Here is a 21,502-nt window from a genome sequence, read left to right on the forward strand (position 1 = left end):
GCGACAGCTGCTGAAACAGTTTGAGTCACTAAACTGCTTCCCCACCATTTAAACCGGAACTAGATCAAGAACATGATCTCTGGTCAAACTCTTTCTCAGTGAGCTGAGCCGCTAGCGAGCTACCTCACTTCCTCACTTCCTCCAGGACTGTTGGGAGTCGTGGGGAATTTAGTCGGCGTTGTTTATGCACCTCTGCAGAGTCCGGCTGCATAACAACCAATCACAGCAGAGCATCCCTACGGCAGATCCAATCCAGCACCAACCCCGTGACTGGGACTCAGTCAGTGATACATGCACGTCTCTCAAATAACAAAAACTGTTTATTTTTCAGTTTGTCAAAGAGCCGGTAAAACTTTCCATCCCCCGATAACACAAGCATCTCTCTGAACTGCGAGTGGTGAAAGGTCCAAAGTTACATTCTTGGTTTAATGTGCAGAACATTCTGTATGTGGCATAGAGTAATTTCCCCAGATTTTCTGTTCCCTGGTTGAACCACCAGTAAACCAGTTCAGCTCGGACAGCTGAACCAGCACTGGTGCTTTAAATAGCTTTGTTTTCACCAGCTGAATCCCACCGTGTTGCATATAAAAGAGACAATACAAAGTAGCCGACTGTGGCAATAAAGTGCAGACACCTATGGTACGTTTCCCTTCCCACTTCACTCCCATTTACGATCATCGCCTCCTTACCACCCACGTGTCCCCATCTCCCATTCTCCTCAGCTGTCAGCTTCATCAGGAGACGCCATCGTTCCTGCTGACCTTCTCATCCCTAATGATGCATGTAAACTGCTCCTGTCCATTGCTGGCTTTATTTATCCACTAAAAAATGATTACCCTTGATGTTTAGGACTGTGCAGCATTGTGTCTGCACACATCAAGGTGGGTGTGTGCGTGTGTCGTGTGTCTCTTCGAGCTGTTGTGATAAAGCACTCTGGCCCGTGCTGGTTCAGTCATCCCTATCGGTCTATCTTCACCCACTCAGTCTGGGCGGTATGCTCACCTTGTGGCCTGGGTGACACATACATATGCAAGTTTTCCCCCTCTGTTTCTTTAAAGATCATGTAACAATACTTTGATAATATCCAGGCCAATTAAAAAGTTGAGGGTAGTTAATTTAAGCGAGGATGAGGCAGCACATCCTTAAGTCTGGACCCAGACGCTGGGCTGTAGTCATTACTCCAGGCCAGGAGAGGAAAGCAGACGGGCAGTAAGCCAAAGTCTTAAAAAGGAAGCGATAGATCATTAAAATTAAGTTGAAGAAAGAACTGGACACTTACTCCTCTTTCCTGGGTCTGCGTTTATCATCCTGGACAGATCGCTGAGTGGAGAGAGACAGAGAACTTATGACTGCAGGTCAAACCAACAAAACTCACGTCTGTGTTGAGGGGAAAAATATCTGTTTTAGAACAGAGTGTCACAATCAGATGCATTATTCCACGCTGCCTGTGTAGAAATATTAACCAAAGATTGCAGGCTGGCTGAATCTTTTACATGTTTAGGGACCCCTTCATGTGAGAAACCATCCCTCAGCAGCTGTTTTCTTACATTTATTCACCGTTCAAACAACAACTGCACCTCTGAATTATGAATTGTCACCAACTCGGTTGGTACCTTCGTAAAGTTTTCCCTGAATTGGTCAGTTTAGAATCGAAACAACCTCTGCATCGTATTAGTAATTCTGTTTAACGTTACTGATTTACTGACTTCTACAGCATATTCTAAGTCACCAAAACAAACAAACTTCAAGAACTACAGCAAGAGCCGCTCCTTGCTGAGCTATTGAACGCTGAAATCATTAAAAGCAAGTAAAAATCAACCGCTTTCGGTGCCAAAGAGACGGGAACATTGACAAAGGCTCTAAAGAAAACTTTTCCAGACAACTTTGTAATAGCTTATTTATCGCCTTGGCAACATTTGTGGGTAAGAGTGCTAGCACAAAAAAAAGATGCCAATCAATAGTGCATTGTAAAAGCAAATAGCTGGGAAAGTATAAAGTATCTGAAATCAATCTCCGTCTTTGCTGTGACTTACATGAATGAGGGTGTAATAGGTGGAGTCCTCCGGTGTGTTCAGGGTCTTTGGCTGTTGGGTCCTGCGGGGGGTTCTTGACAATCTCTTGTCGACTGGAAATTATAAAAGACATTTAAAGACAGTTCTGCAGATTGTACAGGGCAGTTAAAACTCACATATATGTCCCTCCACAAACCAAAGTGAGAGAAGAGAGAACGAGGAAAAGACTAAGGCTGATGTGAGAAAACCGACCCTGGACCTGGAAACTATAGTAGTCTGAACTCACGTCTATCTCAGTGATTACGCAACTGCACAAGATTCATCCCTCCATCAGACCTGTTGCCACTGATTTTCAGTCCACTTCTTGTGTCATTTGGCACAGCTCAGCCTTTTCTCCCTGTTTCCCTTCCTTAAGAATGGCTTCTTGACAGCCACCCTTCCATGGAGACCATTTCTGATGAGGCTTGGGCCAACAGTAGATGGATCAGCTGAAGGTCCAGATGCATCTCTCAGGTCCTGTGTCAGGATATTTTTCTCTTTCTTAGTGACATCACTTTCAGAAACTGTTCATGTGAGGTAGAAAGTTTCCCAGACCTGCCACTTCTTCTTTTGTCCTCCACTTATGCAGTTTCCTCAATTTTTCACAGGACACACTGCACACCATGCCGAGATATGCCAAGATTTCAGCTAATAGTCTTTGGGAATCACCTTGTTGGAGCAAAAACGCTATTTTATGTCTGTCAGCCCGTGTTATCTTTGGCAGTTTTTTGTAACTAATTATGTGTCCTTGGAGAACTTTTGCTGAAGACCACTTTAAAAGATTACAAGAAAGTCTGGCGGTGTGGAAGCAAAATACAGAGAAAGCAGGGGGGGGGGGGGGGGGGGGGGGGGCTCAAGACCCTTTTATGACACAGATGAGTACTTTGTGCTTCATTTGAACCTTTGCAATAATTCTGAGGATTTTATATCTGGCCATAATGATATGATAGCTTTAGAGCCAGTGGAATCTTTATACTCGGCTGACTGAATAACTCGAGTGACTGAGTGTGAAATGTCACCCAGCTGACCTCTGACCTGTGCTTATTGAGCTGCCCTGAGGCCTTGATGCAGTCTGAATTTTCCACAGAGATTACTCGAAACAACCTTTGACACAAAGTGTCCAATAACTGTGTAACCATCCATGTTCCCAGTATTCTGAGTAAGTATTGAACATAAAGTGAGATATGTGTTTGCGATCAGCTGCCTGACATCCCACACTCTGTACTACAATCTATTACACTTGTCATTGGCGATATGCTGGAACGTTATCCCTCATTTATATCATTGTAATTATAAAAATAATAAAGTAACCTTTGCTTGTTAAATGCTCATGCTGGGGGAAAACAATCCATCATGTGCAGAAGCTTGCAGTGAAGAAAAGTTTATAATATTATCGAACAACTTCATCTAAAGGTCATTCTGTAATGCTCATATGAGTAAAGCTAATTTTACACGTCGCCATATTAATTCCTGCTATAACATGATTAACATTTGATGACCTTTTGCATGAAGAACAATATGACATTCATCTGCTTTCACTGTGTGAGGCACAAATGATTTAGATTCAGTTTATTGCGTTTGTGAAATTCATGTGGACAGAGTTGCTCTATCTGTGGCTTTGTGCAGACAAAAAGTACAATTTTCTTGTGCTGGCCCTTGGAAATAACACATTTAATTTATTCTGTTTAACCTCAGGCAGTGTACTGGAGTAAAGACTGTAAAGGGCAAACATACCCAGATTGCAGGAAGTGTGTTTTGCTGCTTTGTGTTTTGCTGCTTTTAAGAGTGGACTGTAACTATGTAGATAAAGCTAACATCGCTAGCCTTAGTCCAGCATAAAAATGGGAAACATACATCGCAAGCTAAGCTCTGTTTGAAGTGTAGCAAAGACTACAAATAAGTGTAAAGCTTGTTTAAGAACCTCAGACTGACATAAATGTTGTAGTTGTATAGATTTAGCAAACTTTTAACAGTTACAGACGAGCAGGTTGCACATTTTTCCATTCTCTATGTTTAGCTATGCTAACCACCTGCTAATAGGGGAGAGCACCTGTTCCTGTTTCCTTTATGTCAAAATTGACCCTTTTCAAGAATGTATTGCAATAATGCTGAAGATTATTGCAACTTTAATGTGTTGCAGGCATATACATACCTCATTGAGGTGTCTCAGATACTGATATCTCATTGTTTTGAGCATGATTTGAACGATCAAATGAGTTTCTAAAGGAAACAGATATGCATCGCTAACCCTAATCAGAGTTTTTTTTTGTCTATTTATCCATAGATTATAGCAGGTTTCACTTCTTGGTGTATGCATGCATCTTTTTGTACTTTATGGTCTTGTCTAATCTGCTTTTATTATTCAATTTACTCAATTATTTCCATCACACTGTTTTACCATTGAGTTTATCTCATTTTTCTATGTCTAATGTAGCTGGTAAATATATCTAAATCAATCTATTTCAATTTAATTTTGAAACTGAGCTGTTTTGTAAATTCTGTTATTTATCCATAATGTTTTCTTATTAGAATATACAGACATATACTGAATTTGTAACCAAGTGTAATAACATTTGTAATGTGATTCTGTTTTGAGGAAATATTCATTACAAATTAACATTATTTGCTTGTTGAGAATTTAGAGTTGTACACTGGTTTATTTTAGTGGAAGGAAACTGTAAATCGGCATGTTAATAAAGAATTATACATGAGGAAAGAACAAAGGAATGTTATAATAATCATGTAACTGCATTATTTAAGACACCTGAACCCACCGTGACCGTCATATTTCAGCAGCCAGACTCTGAACTTTCAATTTGCTGCTTCCTCCCAATCACCACCCTGAAAGCAATTACAGCTATCATCTGTGAAAATCAAATTTTATTTTTGATGACACATCAAGTACAGAGGCGCCTCCTGTTTTGGCACTTGACTTTCTCAGGTTTCCTGATCTAATGAAGCTGCACATGAGAGGAAGGAGAACAACATCCATCCATGACATCACTGTCTACTCAGGTATCAATTAAGTCTCCACATTGGTGTCTTTCGTTCTTTTTTTCTTTCTTTTTTAAGGAGACAATAACAAGGGAAAATAGCTATATGACTAATTGAGGACATTTACAGTTCATTTTCTTCTATTTTTGTGCGTTTTCTGTGACAGGAAGTGACTCAGTTGCACTCTGGCACCTTTAGGTGTCTACATCTGAGCTCATTTTTCACTCATTGTCTGATATCTTTGGTAAAAGATATACAGACTGAGAATGGAAATTCTTCCTCCTTGGACTGACACTCTTAATTATCTAATGGCTCAGAGCCAAAAGTTCACATTAACCTCGGGTCAATCTGTGCCAACATTATGAGTGATATTTATTGCTTTATAATCTGTTTTTCACTGGGCCAATCTCACTTATCTTACCTGATTGCTGATGCTGGGGACCGTAGCCATTTATTGCTTTTCCTCTCACAAACATGCCATTGCTCTCAGGATTTGATTGATGAGCCAGGATGATCTCATTCAGCTTATGCTGCAGGGCCTGAAAGTCCTCAGACGTCTTTGCGATCTGTTGAAGAGATAAGAGAAGAACAATATATGACTGGACGAAATGATAAGATAGCCGGGTGACTGTTCAGAACAAAACCTGTTTAATGTCCTTACCTCTTTGGAGAAGCTCTCCAGCTGAGTGGCTTCATTATGGGCAGCCTGCTTGTTGTTTTTCAGGTTCTTCCTGTCCTTGTACCCCCTGAAGTTACTCTGGATCTTCACTGCAGCCTGTTCTTCTTCTTGTCTTTCTTTTTCAATGTCTGTCTCCTCTTTACGCTCAATAACCACATCAGTAATGTCCAATGTCTCCTCGGTATCACAGTCTTTGGCTTTCAGTCGTGTTTCTTTCTCTGCTTTCAGCTTCTTTCGGTCCCGATGGCCTCTGAAGTTACTCTGCAGGACAGTAGCTGCTTTTTCCTCATCCAAACCATCTGGGTTCTCTGGTGAAACGTTCTCCAGCGATTCTTCCGTCTGCCCCACATTTTCTTCTTTTGTAGGTTCCTTCTTCTTTTTCTTGGGGATCTTCCCCTCCTCCTCGAGGCGTTTGCGCTCCTTGTGGCCACGGAAGTTGCTTTGAAGCACCACAGCTGCTTTGGCCTCGTCTTGATCGCCCGACTTGACATCACTCAAAGACACATCTGCTCCAGCCTGAGATGTCTCTTCTGTCACTTCCCCGCAGATTTGTTCCTCTTCACCTGCAGGACTGTTTGCTTTCTGTTTCTTAGCTGGAATCTTGCCTTCATCCTGCAACTTCTTCCTCTCTTTGTGGCCTCTGAAATTACTCTGGAGGACAGTGGCTGCCTTGGTTTCCTCTTCCAAGTTGACACCTTCATCCCCCGAGGCCTTTTCCTGTTCATTCTTCTCCCCCTGCTCTTCCTTTCCAGCATCTGCATCCTCAATCCCTGCTTCATCTGCTATCTCTATATGTTCCTCATCTTCTGGCACCTGAGTATTGTCACTATCGTCATTCTCCTCAGCTTCATAAGTGCTGTCATCATCTTCATCATTCCCCTCTTGCTTATTAGCTGCCTCTTGCCCTTTCTCCTCTGAGCTGTTTGGCTTGATCTCCTGTTTCTCCTCTTCACCTGCATTTGGTAACTCCAGCTCAGCGCCAGCCATTGTCTTTTTTCTCTCCTTGAACTTTTTCCTCTCTTTGTAACCCCGGAAGTTGCTCTGAAGAACCACAGCAGCTTTAGTTTCCTCCTCCTCACCATTCGCTTCAGTAGAGGCACTTTCACCATGAGTGCTTTCCTCTGGTTCTGGCACTTGTTCCTGCTTTTCTTTAAGAGCCTTCTCTGCTTTCGCTTTCTCTTTGGCTTCCCTAGAAACAAAATATTTTGCATTTTTGTCAGAAAGCTGTTAGAAGATCATTCACGAGTAATATACTGAGTTTCTCATACTGTTTTCTTTTGAAACTCTTCCTCTCTTTGTGCCCTCTGTAGCGAGCCTGGATCTTGGTTGCTGCTTTGTTCTTCTCAGCTACCAACTCATTGTACTTCTTTTTTGCAAGGTATCCCCTGCAAACTGAAGAGGATGACAAGTGAAACAAAAACCTACATCCTGCTCTTTAAGTTTAGCTTTAGTATCCGATTGTTCTTACCAGCTTGAAACTGGATGATGAAGGCCTCTAACTTTGCTTTGCTTTTTTCATTAGCCACCCTCCTCCGAGCTTTTTGACCCCTATAAGCTGGAGATTAAAGTATGACTTGGTTTGTATGATTGCCCACAGCTTGTTTATATCGGCGAGTGTAAAGTTTACTAACCTGACTGCAGCACCAGAGCGCTCTGTTCTCGCTCTTTTAACATCCGTTGGTACCGTTTGGCTCCCAGCCAGCCTCGAACACAAGCTTGGAGCAGGATGATTCGCTGAGTGGCCTGCTGCACCATCAGATTAAGATGTTCAACATGGTAGTACTTCAGGAACACCTGAAACACACGATACATTCGACAGTCATTAAAAAGAGGATTGCACACGATGCACATTGCACATAAAGGATGATTTGCAATAGTAAAGGCTCATTCATTCATTCGGTTTAAAGTATCGGTGAAATAAAGACAGATGATGTCTTATTTAGAGGCTGTACTGTATATGCCCCGTTCTCTCCCGTTACATATGGATATACGCGGATCTCGAGTGATCTAAATATCGTCCGAAGGACGCCAACTTTCACCAAACTGTTATCGGTGAGTAGATGAATGCATTTTATGCCAGTAATAAGGTCCAGGCTTAAAAAAACGAGCTTCCCCTTTAAGTTAGTTTCATATTTATAAACATTTCAACCTTATAACATGTTCATTGGATGATTTTAGGCTCCATCAAGAAAGAAAAACAAAGGTTGAACTTCCATCTGGTCAATGTTTCTTGTTATTGAACACAACATTTGTTGAGTCAGTTGAGTTAGATGAAGCTTCACCTTAGTTTTCCCCATTGCCCAGTTTTCCAGCTTAGCCTTCTCCAGTATAGCAGCGCACGTCTCTGGAGTCACAGCCGGCTCCTCGTGAGCATGGAAAGCCAAGATGTAGTACCTGCAACAGTCACTGTAATCAGTTGGATGCTAATAACAAGGGTCTGCACTCATTTTCCATTAGATTAAATAAGATAATGTTCTCTGTGGATTAGACCCGGTGAGAAGAGAGGAACCGCTGACCTCTTTATGAAATTTGCAAACAGGATGCGATGAGAGTAACCCTGCCGCCTGATCTTGGCAGTTTCCAGAACACCAGTATACCGCAGCTGAACCAAAACCTTCTCCCGGTCAAACTTGTTGGCTTGGCGATCGTTGTTGGGTTTGATGCAGCGCACAAAGTGAGGCTGTCCTGCCACCATCTTGGACAGCAGGTCCATCAGAGAGTACTAGAAAAACATAGCAGGGTTTAAAGAGAGGAATAAAACACGTCCCACTCACAGCAGCATTTAAAACCACAGAAAGCAGAATATTCCTGAAAGAATCAACATTTAAACTAACACCAGAGTCATTCATTTTGTAACATATCTTGTGGCTCAGTAGAAGTGCAAAGTGGTGTGTTTCTCTGCAGAGAAACAGCTCCAGGACCAGTATCATGCTTGGTTTGCCCCTTTTTAATTGTGAATCAATTTTAAAAGCTGCATTAAGCTATGAGTTTGTTCCTGAAGGCTCAGCCGAGGTTTAGTTTCCTTCCTTCCAAACTGTGAAAAACACACCAGGATGTTCAAGGGTTCTGTGTGTTATTGTGCTTTGGTTTGGATATAAAGAGTCTTTTTTAACCCTTTTTTCTTTTAGTTTTAGCAAAGACAGGACAAACTCTGATTTAGAGTCCTTTTGTTTTGATTAATTCATATGATTAACACTCTTTCCTATTTGTTTCCTCCTCTTTCTATGGCTTGGTTTTGTAAATACTGGGCCTACATTTACATCCGACTGTTTCCATTTAATTAAACATTTATTCTCAGTAGAGCCAACTTGTTAAATCAAGACATTTTAGGGCTGAGGGTATGTAGACACCAGCCAATGAAAGCATACATGTGTAGACTATAAAAACAGAGCTATCAGTTCAAATCACCATCACCCACATATCTGCACTCCTTTAGCAGCATGCAATGATTTCATATCTCTGCTTTATTGCTTTGTTCTGTGTTTGACCCGTCTGTCACGTCCTCAAACGCCACAGTCGTGATGATGCTTTCAAAAGCAACTGAGAAGTCTGAGTTGGTGCCACAAGAAGTTGGATTTCATAGTCAATAACTTGAGTAAGGTTTTCCGAAACGGCCGCTTGCATCAGGAGGTTGCAAATGAGATAACCTTGACTTCCCACCTCAGAAGTACACTGCAGCATCAGTCTGCAGCAAAGGGGAGGGACAGTATGTGCAGTATTTTAGAGAGACTACAGTCTTACTCTGAAGTAGGAGGCCACTGTCTGTGTTTTCATGTTAGTTGTTTCCCTCGGGTGATAAGGAGCATCTCCAGGTTCAGTTGGCTGGAAAAAACAAAACATTTCACATCTCAAAATACTGAAAATGCCAACTATACAGCTCAGTTAGACAACACTCTACACTAATTGTACATTTTTGTATAAGTTTATGAAATAAAAGGGAACATGTTGACACTGAGAAGCTATTCAGCTGAAGCTAATGTAAAGTACAACTGTTTCACATTCTGAATTACTCCTATAATTTAAACTTTTAAATCATATTGAAGGTCTTTCTCTTCTGTGTACTATGTTTTGTCTTGTTTTGAAAAACCACCAATCACCGTTTGAATTTGTACTGTGTCTTCAAGAGGCACATCGAGCAAGCATTTTTTTTCAGGAGTGTGCTTTAATTTCCAAGAAGGCTGCAAAAGAGATAAATGCATAAGTGCCAAATCAAGAGTGCTTTCTGGTTAAATACAATCTGTCTACAGCGATTACTGAAAAATGGTCACATATACAAAAATAAACACCAAAATCTTACATTAGTTACTCACTGAAAGACAGTAAGCTGCTACGGTTTATTATAGATTGAACGCTACATCTAATTCTCAGCACTAACACAACCTAGGAAACCACGGCTATAGCACACCATCAGCCAAATACTATTTGTACCATTTAAACTACTAATTATGGCCTTCGAAGAGCTTTTCTTGTGTTTTTAAAGATATGCAGATTAATGGAAATTAATTCAAGAACTCATCAACTACAGTTCATGTAAATGTAGCTGCTTTTCAGTTGCTTTGAGGCTAACAAACAGCCTCCATGCTTACATTTACCAAGTACTGCTGCAATCAGGCTAATTCACATGAATTGGTTTTGTAATTAAGTTGCCAGGAGGAGTTTTATGTTCAAGACAAAAAGCTAGGATGATTGTTGAATGCCTGGACTGCAAAACACAAGTTTTAATACCTTTTTAAAGGTGCTTTTAAACTTTAAATCAAGAAATTTTAATATGGCAGAATGAGGCATGGTGCTATAAACACAAATCCACCACAGTGAGGGATATAAACAGCAAGTAATAAAAGATAAGAAGGGCAACATCAGGGGGCAGTTGGAGGTGGTGTTAATGCGTTTAGCATCTCACAAAATGCATATAAGCATTATCTCAACAACAAGCAGAAAGCACAGCTGTAAATTAGCCATAAACATCTATCAAATCTACAGAAGTCAAATCTGGATCTATAAATTCAATTTTGGGATATCTAGAGTGAGGAAAGATGTCTGCATTGGTAGAAAAATAAATACATTCAGGAAAACAGTATATAGCAATGTGCTGATTACCTCACTAAATGAAAAAGAACTGTATAGGGTTAGCACTCCCATCTTTTACGACAGAAATGTAGAGAGAAGGGGGGGGGGAGAAAAAGGAAGAAACTGAATGAATAACCTGTGATTGTAGTATGGAAAACACTGCTGAGACACAAGTGGCTGAACTGTAAGTCAGGAGCCATTATTGGCTGCCACAGTGGGAGGCAGACAGAAATAATTTGAATGAAAGACTTTCAGAGGAAGCTCTTTATGTAGGCGATCATACAGCAATAATGCACGCAGCGCTGTTGGTACCTTGGCGAAGCTGTAGGTCCGCGTTGGAGTCCGTGGGCTCCGCATTGTATTTATCCCTTTACCCTTGGTGTGGGCAAGGTTGCCTAGAGTGGATCAGAGAATGAGTCAGGAAAAAACTGCCCGAAACAGACAAAGAGTTTGTCACACGTGTACAAATCATCTAAAGTTATATTGTAAAAGGTGAATAAAGTCACATGGCAATGATTTACAAGCGATGTAAACCCTAAAACAGTTGAAAGGCCACATATACATAGTTTCTTGTTTTATTAAAGAAAAACAACGGATATATGCTCATTCAGAATCTTCCAAAACAGTCGTGATTGGGCAACGAACAGATGGGAGAAGCCGACTGAAGCTAAAAACAAGAAAACACCTGGTGGAGTGTCTCACAATAATCAGGTTAATTAGCACCAGGTGAATAGGATGAATGTGCGTAAGGGTGCTTTCAGACTGCCCCGTAGTTCAGCCATGTTTGGTGAGATTTAAAACAAAGAGAGCAGAAAAACTCAGTGGAAAGGGAACTCTGAACACTGTAAGAAAGAAATAACCATTAATCACTTCACATAAGTCAGTCATCAGTCGCTGCAGGTCGCTTAGCTTCTAAACTGAAAAGAAACAGAAAACTTGCTAAATAATTTAAATATGTGTGTTATTATTTTGTATTTAAGGGGTTAAGTTATGTCAGAACAACAATGCAGTGTCCAAAACTCTATTTAAAACTCTATTGTAAGTAGTTTGGCTAGCTTAGCTGTGTTAATGTTTGCTTTCGATGTTAAAATTACTACAGAAAGAAATATTTTAGATGATTGGGTGTCTGGCATAAATAGAGCTTTGTATTAGCTGGTGACATCTCTGGGTGCTCAAAAAAGAAGAATTTTGTTCCCTGAACAGGGGTAGAAAGCACAGAAAGTCTCTCTGAAGATAAAGAGGAGCCCACAACTGTTTATTCAAACCATTTATGAATGATCCGGGTTATAAATGTAAAACTGAAAAGAACTTGGGGATTTCATTATCAATGGTAATTTCAGAATGGGACAGGCTACTGAATGGCTGTGGATGGAGTCAATGGGCTAATGAAAATCACTGCTTGGTCATAGGAACAGTATGGTTCCCTGTGAAAAACACTCCACAACCGCTTGGGCCTGTCCGTAAAGAGTCCATCAGTTTAAACTCTAACACACTGTTCAAATTAAAGGAAATAATCTTAAACGTCTCTCTGATTTCTGATCATGGGAGCTTATTGCTAAGAAATAAGCTGTTGGTATTTAAAACTCAGTGGGGCAATAGCTAGAAGAGTTAGTCCTTTATCTGAGCAACCGTTGATTAACTCAGTATCAACACGCTCATAGTGTCATGACACACCAACGCTTGATACAACAGCTTTAAGACTACTTTTAAAGGATGATGAGGAGATTATTGGCTTTGTGACCTAATTTTGACACAGCAAGCAGCTGATGCTGCCAACAGAATATTCACTCTGCCAAAGCCTACTTACAAAGACAAATATCTGGCAGACAACAGGGGAAAGCCTTTTTATCGAGGCTAACAATAGCCTGCTAATCTTTGGTGCTGCCTTCAAACTATCAATGAATCGGTTGGTTACCGGTTTTGGTGAGAGGATGGGTGACGAGTTTGCGAATGAGCTCGTTCTCCGACGACCTCAGCAGCAGAATGATGTCAGCCGGCAGTGTCTCTCTGTTCTTGGCCAAGAAGCCGGCAGCGTTGTAAATCACCTGCGAGGAAAAACACGTATAAGAGGCTGACACATGTCAACTAGCTTTGCTCTAAAATGTGCACGTATTATATCACCTTCCCAGCATAGTGATGGATGCCAAAGCCAAGGTCGATTCTCTTTGGCCTCCAGAAGCTTTTTGTCTTGAGATTATCTTCAAATTTCTCTAAAGGATACCAGATCATGCATTAGTTGATTATATTCACAACCAATGTTATTTCTCACTGAGATTACATCGAGTGGATTCTGCAAAAAATGATGGTACTGATGAGGAGGAGGAAGCTGTCTGCAGGGAAACAGTTTGCATATTCATTACATGATATTTGTTAAAAATCCACCTCCACACACTTCTTGCCCTGTGGAAATATGATGGGACTGACCTACAAGTGTCTGGTCAGTGGCCTGCGGAAAACGACTCTCTTCATCCAGAAGTGAGAGCATCCCCATTGGCTTCTGCAAGAATAGGTCCAGGAGTGGCCGGTTGTCTTCATATTCAATCATCCGAGCGTCAACCTCTTCATTCAGGTACTCATCCTGCGTGGGAGGGTGGGAGACTTTTTGTTTGAGCACTGCAGATGTAAATATCTATTGTTCCTTGTTCCTTTTCAAAAAACTCCCAGATAATTCACCGTCAAGCTTTCCCCGTTTTAGACTGGATTTCTGTTGTGTTTTTGCTTTTATTGAACTTTTCTTTTTTTTTGCCTCGTCATTTTCTGCCTTTATGTATAATTAACCACTTTTTTGGAGGTAAAGATTCAGATTTGTGGTCCTTTACTGTACTCCTCTTTCAAAAAGAGGACTAAAATGACCTAATACTTTCATTTGTTGTTAGAAAAGTTTAATCGCGTCCCGTCATCTCTTTAATGATAAAAATCTAAGTCAAGAACCCGGCGCAGCAGAATTATGGCAAATTGACTTTGTTGAAGGAAGATTTATCAACACTTACAAGCAGTTTGCCAAGGAACGTTAAATTGAAGGAGCGGAGGTGAGTGTGATAAATAGAAAGCCCAGACAGCTCCCATTTGTAAGCAGTTTGTCAGTCCTGCAGCTTAATTTGGTGGGCTGTAATTTGCATGGTGATGAAAAATGATCTGTTTTCGATAAACATAAGGGCAAAGTCAATCATTTACAATGATAACAGAAGGTTTAACCTCTCAAATAGTTTTATTTTACATTTCTTGTTTCTTCAGAGGTCATTTTATACTCACATTTAGCAGGCTTTTTCTATGTTGCTCTGCCTAACTTTTGAGAATCCTTACAGTGATAGAACTTCCCCTCTGTGGGACTAATAAAGGTTTATCTGATCTGTGTTGCCTTGCTGCGTTCAGCTCCTCTAACACCATTTTTTTCTTATGAGAATAACGAACAAGGAGAGCTTAGCCCTCCAGTTCATGTGCAGCTAACCTGATCACATCAGGCTGACTCAGAGCTGCTATGACTCAGTAAATCATTACAGGAGACCTTTATCCGGAGAACAAAATTCCATAAATGGGAACATTGAGTCAATCAGTTTATTCTAGCATGAACCACCACTGTGAAGTAAATTAGGTGTGTCAGGAAATCAGCGTGTGGAAACCTATCGAGAAACACACAGGTGAAGGAACAAATGCATGTGAATCCCTGATAAAACATTGTGCCACACAGCAATCATACTGGAGACATGGTAACTTACAGTAGGCGAGGTCTGTTAATCTAATTAGGACAGTACATATCCCATATGCTCTGAGTACAAGTGCTAGCAGTATAGGGCGATGTATTTCTGGGCCTGGTTCCAACAATTCCCAAGAGTGAGTTTAAGTTCGACATTAAGTGTCTTCAACTCCTAATTGACCCTTGTTTAGGATGATTTATAGCAGCTCTCTGCGAGTGAGTCCAAATCGTTTAACATTAGCAAACCATTCTCTGACCCCCCCCGGAGGCAAAAAACTCCCACGAGAGCACATGAAGGGAGACTGGTGAATCTCATTTTGCCGTGAATACAGGCAGCAGCATATTTTACCCTTAACATCTCTCTCAAGACGCAGAGTGACAAGCTATGACACGCTATCACAATTTAGATGGAAATAAGGAACCAAGGCAAGGGGCTTTCCACGAGGGATTCGAGCACTCAGCGTGTTTCAGTGATGGATGCATGCTGGTGTGAACTCTACCTGTTCCCAGGCAAATATGTGCTGGTTGAAGTAAAACTGCATCTGCTCGTTGGCGATGTTGATGCACAGTTGTTCGAAAGAGTTCTTCTTGAAGTTCTCAAAACCAAAGATGTCCAGAATGCCGATGTTCAGGCCCTTGTCGTCCTCTCTGGAGGCGACAGGAAGGAAAAGGATGTTCTTTTAAATGTACATTGAGCTGTGTTCCCAGCTCGGCTCCCCACAGGATGAATCCTGCTCAGTTTTATTTCTTAAATATGAGGGATATCAAATTAAATGTAGATCAATGCTGCCCAGAGGATGCATCCTAATGAGTTTAGGGATCCCAGCACGATTGATCTAATGCCATCCTGAATGAAGAACACATTTTGATACAAATGTCTTAAAGATCAGCTGTGACAGTCATAGACTGGTCATCCTCCATAAGCCTGCACCTGGGCTGTGTTTGAATGGTCTTCTTCACTACATGTACGTCTGTAGCTGTCTGCTACTGAGGCATAGTTTCATAACTAGGTGCCAGACATCCAGTGAGTCCTCTATAGTGGGTGAATGACCAAATGGACAATTCGAACACAGCACCAGCTCTTGTGAGCTTTACTCCCTGAACTCTGTTTGCATGCCGTCCCATAGCAGCTGACAGTATAAAGAAACCTGCAACAAGTTCATGTCAGTTCAGCGGCAAAGGATAAAAGACATCGGACCTGGTTTTTAGAATTAAGCTGCAGATAAAAATCATTCAGGACACAACGTTACTCAGTGTTTTCATGTTAACACACTAAACTATGTGCACTTCCTGTGAATATGCTGTGCAACTGATTGTTTTTCCAATAATGGTACCTCATCAACTCTTTCACATTGAGGGAACCTGAACCCCAAGCTGGCACCACTGGCCTTCACTATAATAACAGCAACATATACTTCTTCATATATACGTCTCCAGCAGGTTGGACTACTGTAACGGCCTGCTCACTGGGCTCTAAACGGGCTGTAAGACAGCTGCAGAACATCCAGAACACTGCTGCTCGAGTCCTGACTAGAACCAGGAAATACGACCATATTAGTCCAGAGCTCAGGTCTCTGCACTGGCTTCCTGTCGCTCAGAGAATAGACTTTAAAACAGTTCTGCTCGTGTACATCTCTGACATGTTAGAGCCATATGAACCACCTGGGACTCTGAGGACCTCAGGGAGGGGTCTCCTGCTGGTGCCCAGTGTCAGGACTAAACAGGCTGAGGCTGCATTTCAGGTTTATGCTCCTAAAATCTGGAACAGTCCTCCAGAAGATGTGAGACAGGCCTCAACTCTGACAATGTTTAAATCCAGGCTGGAAACAGTTATTTTAGCTGTGCATATGATAACTGAAAGTATTTTATCTGCACTCTTCACTTTTAATTAATTAATTAATTTCTGGAATGATTTGATTTGCCTTTTGTGATTTTATGGAGCTGTAAAGCACTTTGAATTGCCTTGTGTACGAATTGTGCTCCAGAAATAGACTTGCCTTAAATCAAAATAAAAAGTAATTGTGTTTTTCTATGCTTACACCAGACTTGATCCTGTTCATGAAAAAGCAGGAACTTTGTAAGATGACCTAATTCATGAGTCTGAGCTCACCCGAGCTGGTTGTCAGGCCGCAGCAGCGTGTTGATCCGGTTGACGATCCAGCTGAAGAGGCGGCCGTAGAGAGCTTTGCCCATGGCGTCCTTCACCTCCACTGCTTTTTCCACCGTGTTGGGCCGGACGATTGTCTCTCCTCGGGCCACGACACAGTGGGAGGTCAGGGCTTCCTGGAGCTCGTCTGAGCGGATACGCAGCAGAGATGCCACTGACGGGACGTAAGATAAGAGAGTGGAAAAGTCAGCATTCAGGACGTGGAATGAGAGGGAGTAATAAATATAGGTTGTGCAAATACAAGCATGAGCTGTCCTCATTCTCACTCAAGAGGAGAAAATTCATCAAATACATTAAATTGGTAAACTTCATCAAGACAGATTTGCAAATTACCGACCAGAACATGTTGCAATTTAGAAAGGATTACGTAAACTATGCAGTGTAACATCCAACCATTGCAAAATGCATGTTTGGTAATGACTTTCTGTGAATAGCATGTCCCCAGTGATGTACAATTTATTTCACAACAATAATTTTCTATATTTATCTCCACTCCAAATGGAGCTTACAGCGGAGTTAATGATGAAAAGCAAAAGAAGGAGGAGGAGGAGGAGGAGGGATGGTAGCAGAGGAAATGTACACTGGTTCCATGTCATCCAGCGCCCTGCCTCTGCTGCTTCACTCACCATTCTCCAGGACAGAAATGTTGGAGATGTTGCTCTTGTCTGTTTGGTGTTCCGAGGCAACAGCAGAGAACTCGATGTCGCCAGAGTTAAGGATGGCAGCCAGAGTGCTGTAAACACTGCCCAGCTCCTGCAGATGTGACAGATTAACAGTCATGTGAATGTGTTTTGTCAGTTTGCAGCATCCAGATGAGTGTTAACACGATGCCAAGGAGGAAAGAATCAGCAACTGTTGCTGCCCATCAATCTGGGAAGGGTTATAAGCCCATTTCAAACTATCTGGAGTCCATCATTCTACAGAGAGAAAGATTATTCACAAGTGGAAAACATTCAGGACAGCTGTCAATCTTTCTAGGAGTGGACGTCCCAGCAAGTTCACCCCAAGGTGAAAAACCCAGGAGCTACATCTCAGACTCTACAGGCCTCAGTTAGCATGTTAAAGGTTAAAGGTCATGACAGCACAGTTAGAAAAAGACTGAACAAGGATGGCTTGTTTGGAAGGGCTGCAGGAGAAAGCCTCTTCTCTCTAAAAAGAACATGGCAGCACAGCTTAGGTTTGCAAAGCTGCATCTGAACAAAGCACAAGACTTCTGGAACAATGTCCTTTGGACAGACCAGAGCAAAGTGGAGATGTTTGGTCCTAATGCACAGCAGCACGTTTGGAGGAAACCAAACACAGCATATCAGCACAAACACCTCATACCAGCTGTCAAGCACGGTGGTGGAGGGCTGATGATCTGGGCTGGTTCTGCAGCCAGTCCTCAGCCTGACTGAAATGCTGTGGTGGGACCTTAAGAGGCTTTGCATAAACTTTAGTAGAACATGCCAAAGGTTTGTTCCACAATGATGTGAGTGACTTATAATATCATACAGAAAACAATTACTTCAAGTTAATGCTGCTACAAGTGGTTCAAGAAGCTGTTGAATCGTGTCTTTAAAAACCGTGTGTGCCTTCAAATCTTCTGAATGTCTCAAAAATTAGTGTCAAAACACACAAAACTACATCATAGGTCAGTGCAACACTGTAAAGCAGGATGCTGCTGCTCCAGCACTGCAGAGTGATTACAGGATAAGTGCTATTGACGTGCAGATCCCAAGAGCAATCAGTTCTTTGAGGCTCATTAGCCCCCACAATGCCAACAGCTTACTGCCTACACGTGCCTGTAGCTTTATGCTCCTTCACAACCTATACAGACAACCAATGAAAATGCATGTGCGCTTCCTTTGATGCTCGTGTTATGTGTACAGTATTGGAGAGAAATCACTTGTTAGTGAGGTTGTTTGAGCCTTTTTTTTTTGTTTCACTGACTTCAATACATTATATGCAATGGAATGAGTGGGCGAGAGTCTGAATGAATGCTGTGAAATCTTGTAGGCAGGCCTCTTTTAGTTTTTTGTCTGGTATTTAGTGCAGTACTTTATACCTCCAGGGTGAATCCAATGACTTTGAAACACTGCTCCACTGCGTCAAACTGCTCCTTGTAGAAGGCGTTGCTGACTATGTCGGGCCCTAGTTTAATGTGCTCGTTACACAGATACCTGCAGAGAAAAAAGCAAACACAAGGGTCTGGACAGGGGTCTCGGGAAGTAGGGAGTCTGCAGTGTGAGACAGTAAAATTGCAGACTTTGAGAGAGGGACTAAGGAATGTCAAACCCACTTAGGTGTTTTGCTGTCAGAGAGCTTGTAGTGGGCGAGTTTCTTCCTGTCAGCCAGACCGGCATAAATGTAGTAGAAGATGTGGAAGTTCCTCTCTCCGCTGTGGAAACACAAACCGTATGAGTCAGACATTTAGTGCATATATACGTTGTTAGATGGAACCTACCCAGCTCATTTATTTCTACTCTGGGACTCCATTGGATTAGCTTTGCATGCTTCACAGTAAATCTGATAAAAAATCTTATCTATTATGTGCTTTTACTTTTTTTTTAAGCCTCTTAGTTAATCCATTCTCTGAAACCTGCTGTTTTGGCTCCTTTCTCTTTAAGACTCGCCTTTCTAAAAGCTTACTTTCACCTGATTGGCCGGCTTAATAAAGCCATTGTTAGTGTCTCTTTCTTCCTACTGATGTGAAAGATTGCTGTAAAAGCTGGAACATGTTGAAATGAGAACTTCCCAAACCCCACATGACAGAATCAAACTTGAATCCTGCAATATCATATGAAACTAAACAGCACAAATATCCACGGCAACAACGCAAACAACAGATAATCTGTTTGGTAAATATCAGGCTTATCAATATAATGCTCATACATAAAATAACTGTGGATCTTGACTGAAAATGGCTGTGGCTGCCACATCCCCACCACGTGTTGATAGGGATGGGAGCTCAGAACCAGTCACAAAGTTTCCATAGCAACTGTATCATATATAGCTTAGCATATATTCCTTTAAAGATGCCGGCAGGTGATGCGACTATGCACCCAAACGGTGTCATATACATGAGTCTCTATATGTCTTTATTTCACCACCAACACGCTGACACAGATCATAAATATCCTACATAACCACCACAGTTTTCTTTCACTGAGAAAACCAAAATGAAAACATCCTTGTGTTGTTTCCTCTGTTTTAGATACCGACTGGGTAGTTGAGCTAACTGGACCGCCTTTCTTCTTACAATAAACATGTACGGGAGCGGAACAGAGCGGTCTGCGTGAAAAAACAGTGCACAGATACTGTGTTTAATTCACTTGAACGGCAGTTTTGTCAAATTAAGTTGTGGTCATGAAGTAATTATATTAAAGCAGCACAACAGACTGGAATGTGTCCAGGTCAGGATATACATGCAGGAGGGGTTCAGCCTCCAACCACATTATCACACTGTGATAGATGCTTGACTTTGTGCAATTTCAGTTGTACGAACGCCTTCACCTGCATGTTAGAAGTTAGAAGCTGCTTATCTGAGCTCCTTCACATTTGCCACACTGGCAGAGAAAGAGAAGATTCAGCAAATCCTGAATGAATGTCACCGTGTCATCACAAAATTAATCATTTAATCCTAACAGTGAGAGCCCCACATTGGGTGGGATACAGAGTCCTCAAAAGAATAGTTTTCTGAGAAGAGGGGCTAAAATCATTTAGTTTGTTGTTGATGTTTCATTCACATTCTCTGGGTGGAGTTGACAAAAACTACCTGTGCAGAGCGCCTGTTTTTTCATAGAATACTGGGTCAAGTATTGATATGGAACTTGATAAAGAACCGGATCAATAAGCACCATTGAAAATAGCACTGGTATTGATACGATCTTATCTATTCCCATCACTTTTCGAGCTGTTTGTGTCAAAGGGTGAATGAGAAACACTTTTTCGAGTGCTGTATAGGACCCAGATAAGGTTAAAAGACCAACATTACAGTTTATTTTTAAGTTGAAATACATCCAAAGCTGAGCTACAAAGATTACTTGAATATGCATTTAAAACTTTAGCCTAATTAATTATGAACATCTGACACGGGAACATTATAAAGTACCAGTCACACCTTTGGACACACACCCTCCCCATTCATTTAGCATAAGGTTGTAAAAGGTTAACACACCAGTTAAAAACTATATGTAAACACTGTAATGATAAATCTCATTGTTTGTGTTTTAATTGTACTTAGACTGGATGCTTCAGTATATTTAATAAAGTAAAATGAAATTAAGTAAGCACAAACTGCCTATTTATGGATGCATTTAGTGCTGTTTTTGACTCATTAGTTCAACTTTTTAGAGAAGAATCCTGCTCATGTATTCAGAATATTCCACAAAAACGGCTTAACAAGCCTTTCAGAGATTGTGTAAACTGAAAATTATCCTTGCTAACAATCCAAAAACATCTTCCTTGCAGAGTTTGTTTGCTGCAAAAAGCTAAAGAAAAGCAGCTGCACATGCTGCTTAAGGCCAAATCAAACCCTCTCTGACCTGTGTGTTCGTCTTATAATGAAATGCTTGAGCCGGCCTTTGAAGTTTCTCTTAAGTGCACTTGCTAGACTACAATCTTTGATCAAACAGGAAATAAGCCAGCGCCTCCACTTGACCCAGTCTGTTTTCGGAACACACGATAAGAAGAAAAGATGGAGTGACTGAAGCGTTGGCTGAAGGCAAATGTCACCAGTTAAAAAAATGGAAAAGAAGAGGTGAAAGTGAGGTGGAGACAATCCATTATGCACTGATCCCTGGCCAGTCGGTGGAAAAATAACCTTGGAGTCACTGTTCTTTCAGAAAACAGACACATGATCAGTCAGC

The 21,502-nt window shown here is 41.4% G+C and overlaps 2 protein-coding genes across 2 annotated transcripts in view; one reads left to right on the forward strand and one right to left on the reverse strand.

The window, feature by feature from the left end:
- Positions 1–21,502, forward strand: part of nell3 (NELL (neural EGFL like) family member 3) — a 217,275-nt gene that overhangs the window by 40,168 nt on the left and 155,605 nt on the right. The gene's annotated exons all lie outside the window — the stretch shown is intronic.
- The window catches only part of myo3a (myosin IIIA), a 61,312-nt gene that overhangs the window by 4,136 nt on the left and 35,674 nt on the right, over positions 1–21,502 (reverse strand). The window contains exons 15-33 of the mRNA XM_072378733.1: positions 18,934–19,032; positions 18,700–18,814; positions 17,279–17,405; positions 16,596–16,806; positions 14,986–15,133; positions 13,216–13,369; positions 12,913–13,001; positions 12,707–12,836; positions 11,104–11,186; positions 9,466–9,546; positions 8,241–8,446; positions 8,007–8,118; positions 7,356–7,518; positions 7,193–7,279; positions 6,993–7,116; positions 5,707–6,913; positions 5,467–5,611; positions 2,034–2,125; positions 1,280–1,320 (exon numbers count right to left, since the gene is read on the reverse strand). Of these exons, the coding sequence (XP_072234834.1) occupies positions 1,280–1,320; positions 2,034–2,125; positions 5,467–5,611; positions 5,707–6,913; positions 6,993–7,116; positions 7,193–7,279; positions 7,356–7,518; positions 8,007–8,118; positions 8,241–8,446; positions 9,466–9,546; positions 11,104–11,186; positions 12,707–12,836; positions 12,913–13,001; positions 13,216–13,369; positions 14,986–15,133; positions 16,596–16,806; positions 17,279–17,405; positions 18,700–18,814; positions 18,934–19,032 (3,414 nt within the window). The remainder of the gene's footprint in view (positions 1–1,279; positions 1,321–2,033; positions 2,126–5,466; positions 5,612–5,706; positions 6,914–6,992; positions 7,117–7,192; positions 7,280–7,355; positions 7,519–8,006; positions 8,119–8,240; positions 8,447–9,465; positions 9,547–11,103; positions 11,187–12,706; positions 12,837–12,912; positions 13,002–13,215; positions 13,370–14,985; positions 15,134–16,595; positions 16,807–17,278; positions 17,406–18,699; positions 18,815–18,933; positions 19,033–21,502) is intronic.

This window comes from Leuresthes tenuis, unplaced genomic scaffold (assembly GCF_036924035.1).
Source record: "Leuresthes tenuis unplaced genomic scaffold, fLeuTen1.0.hap1 SCAF_24, whole genome shotgun sequence".
NCBI classification, from domain to species: domain Eukaryota; kingdom Metazoa; phylum Chordata; class Actinopteri; order Atheriniformes; family Atherinopsidae; genus Leuresthes; species Leuresthes tenuis.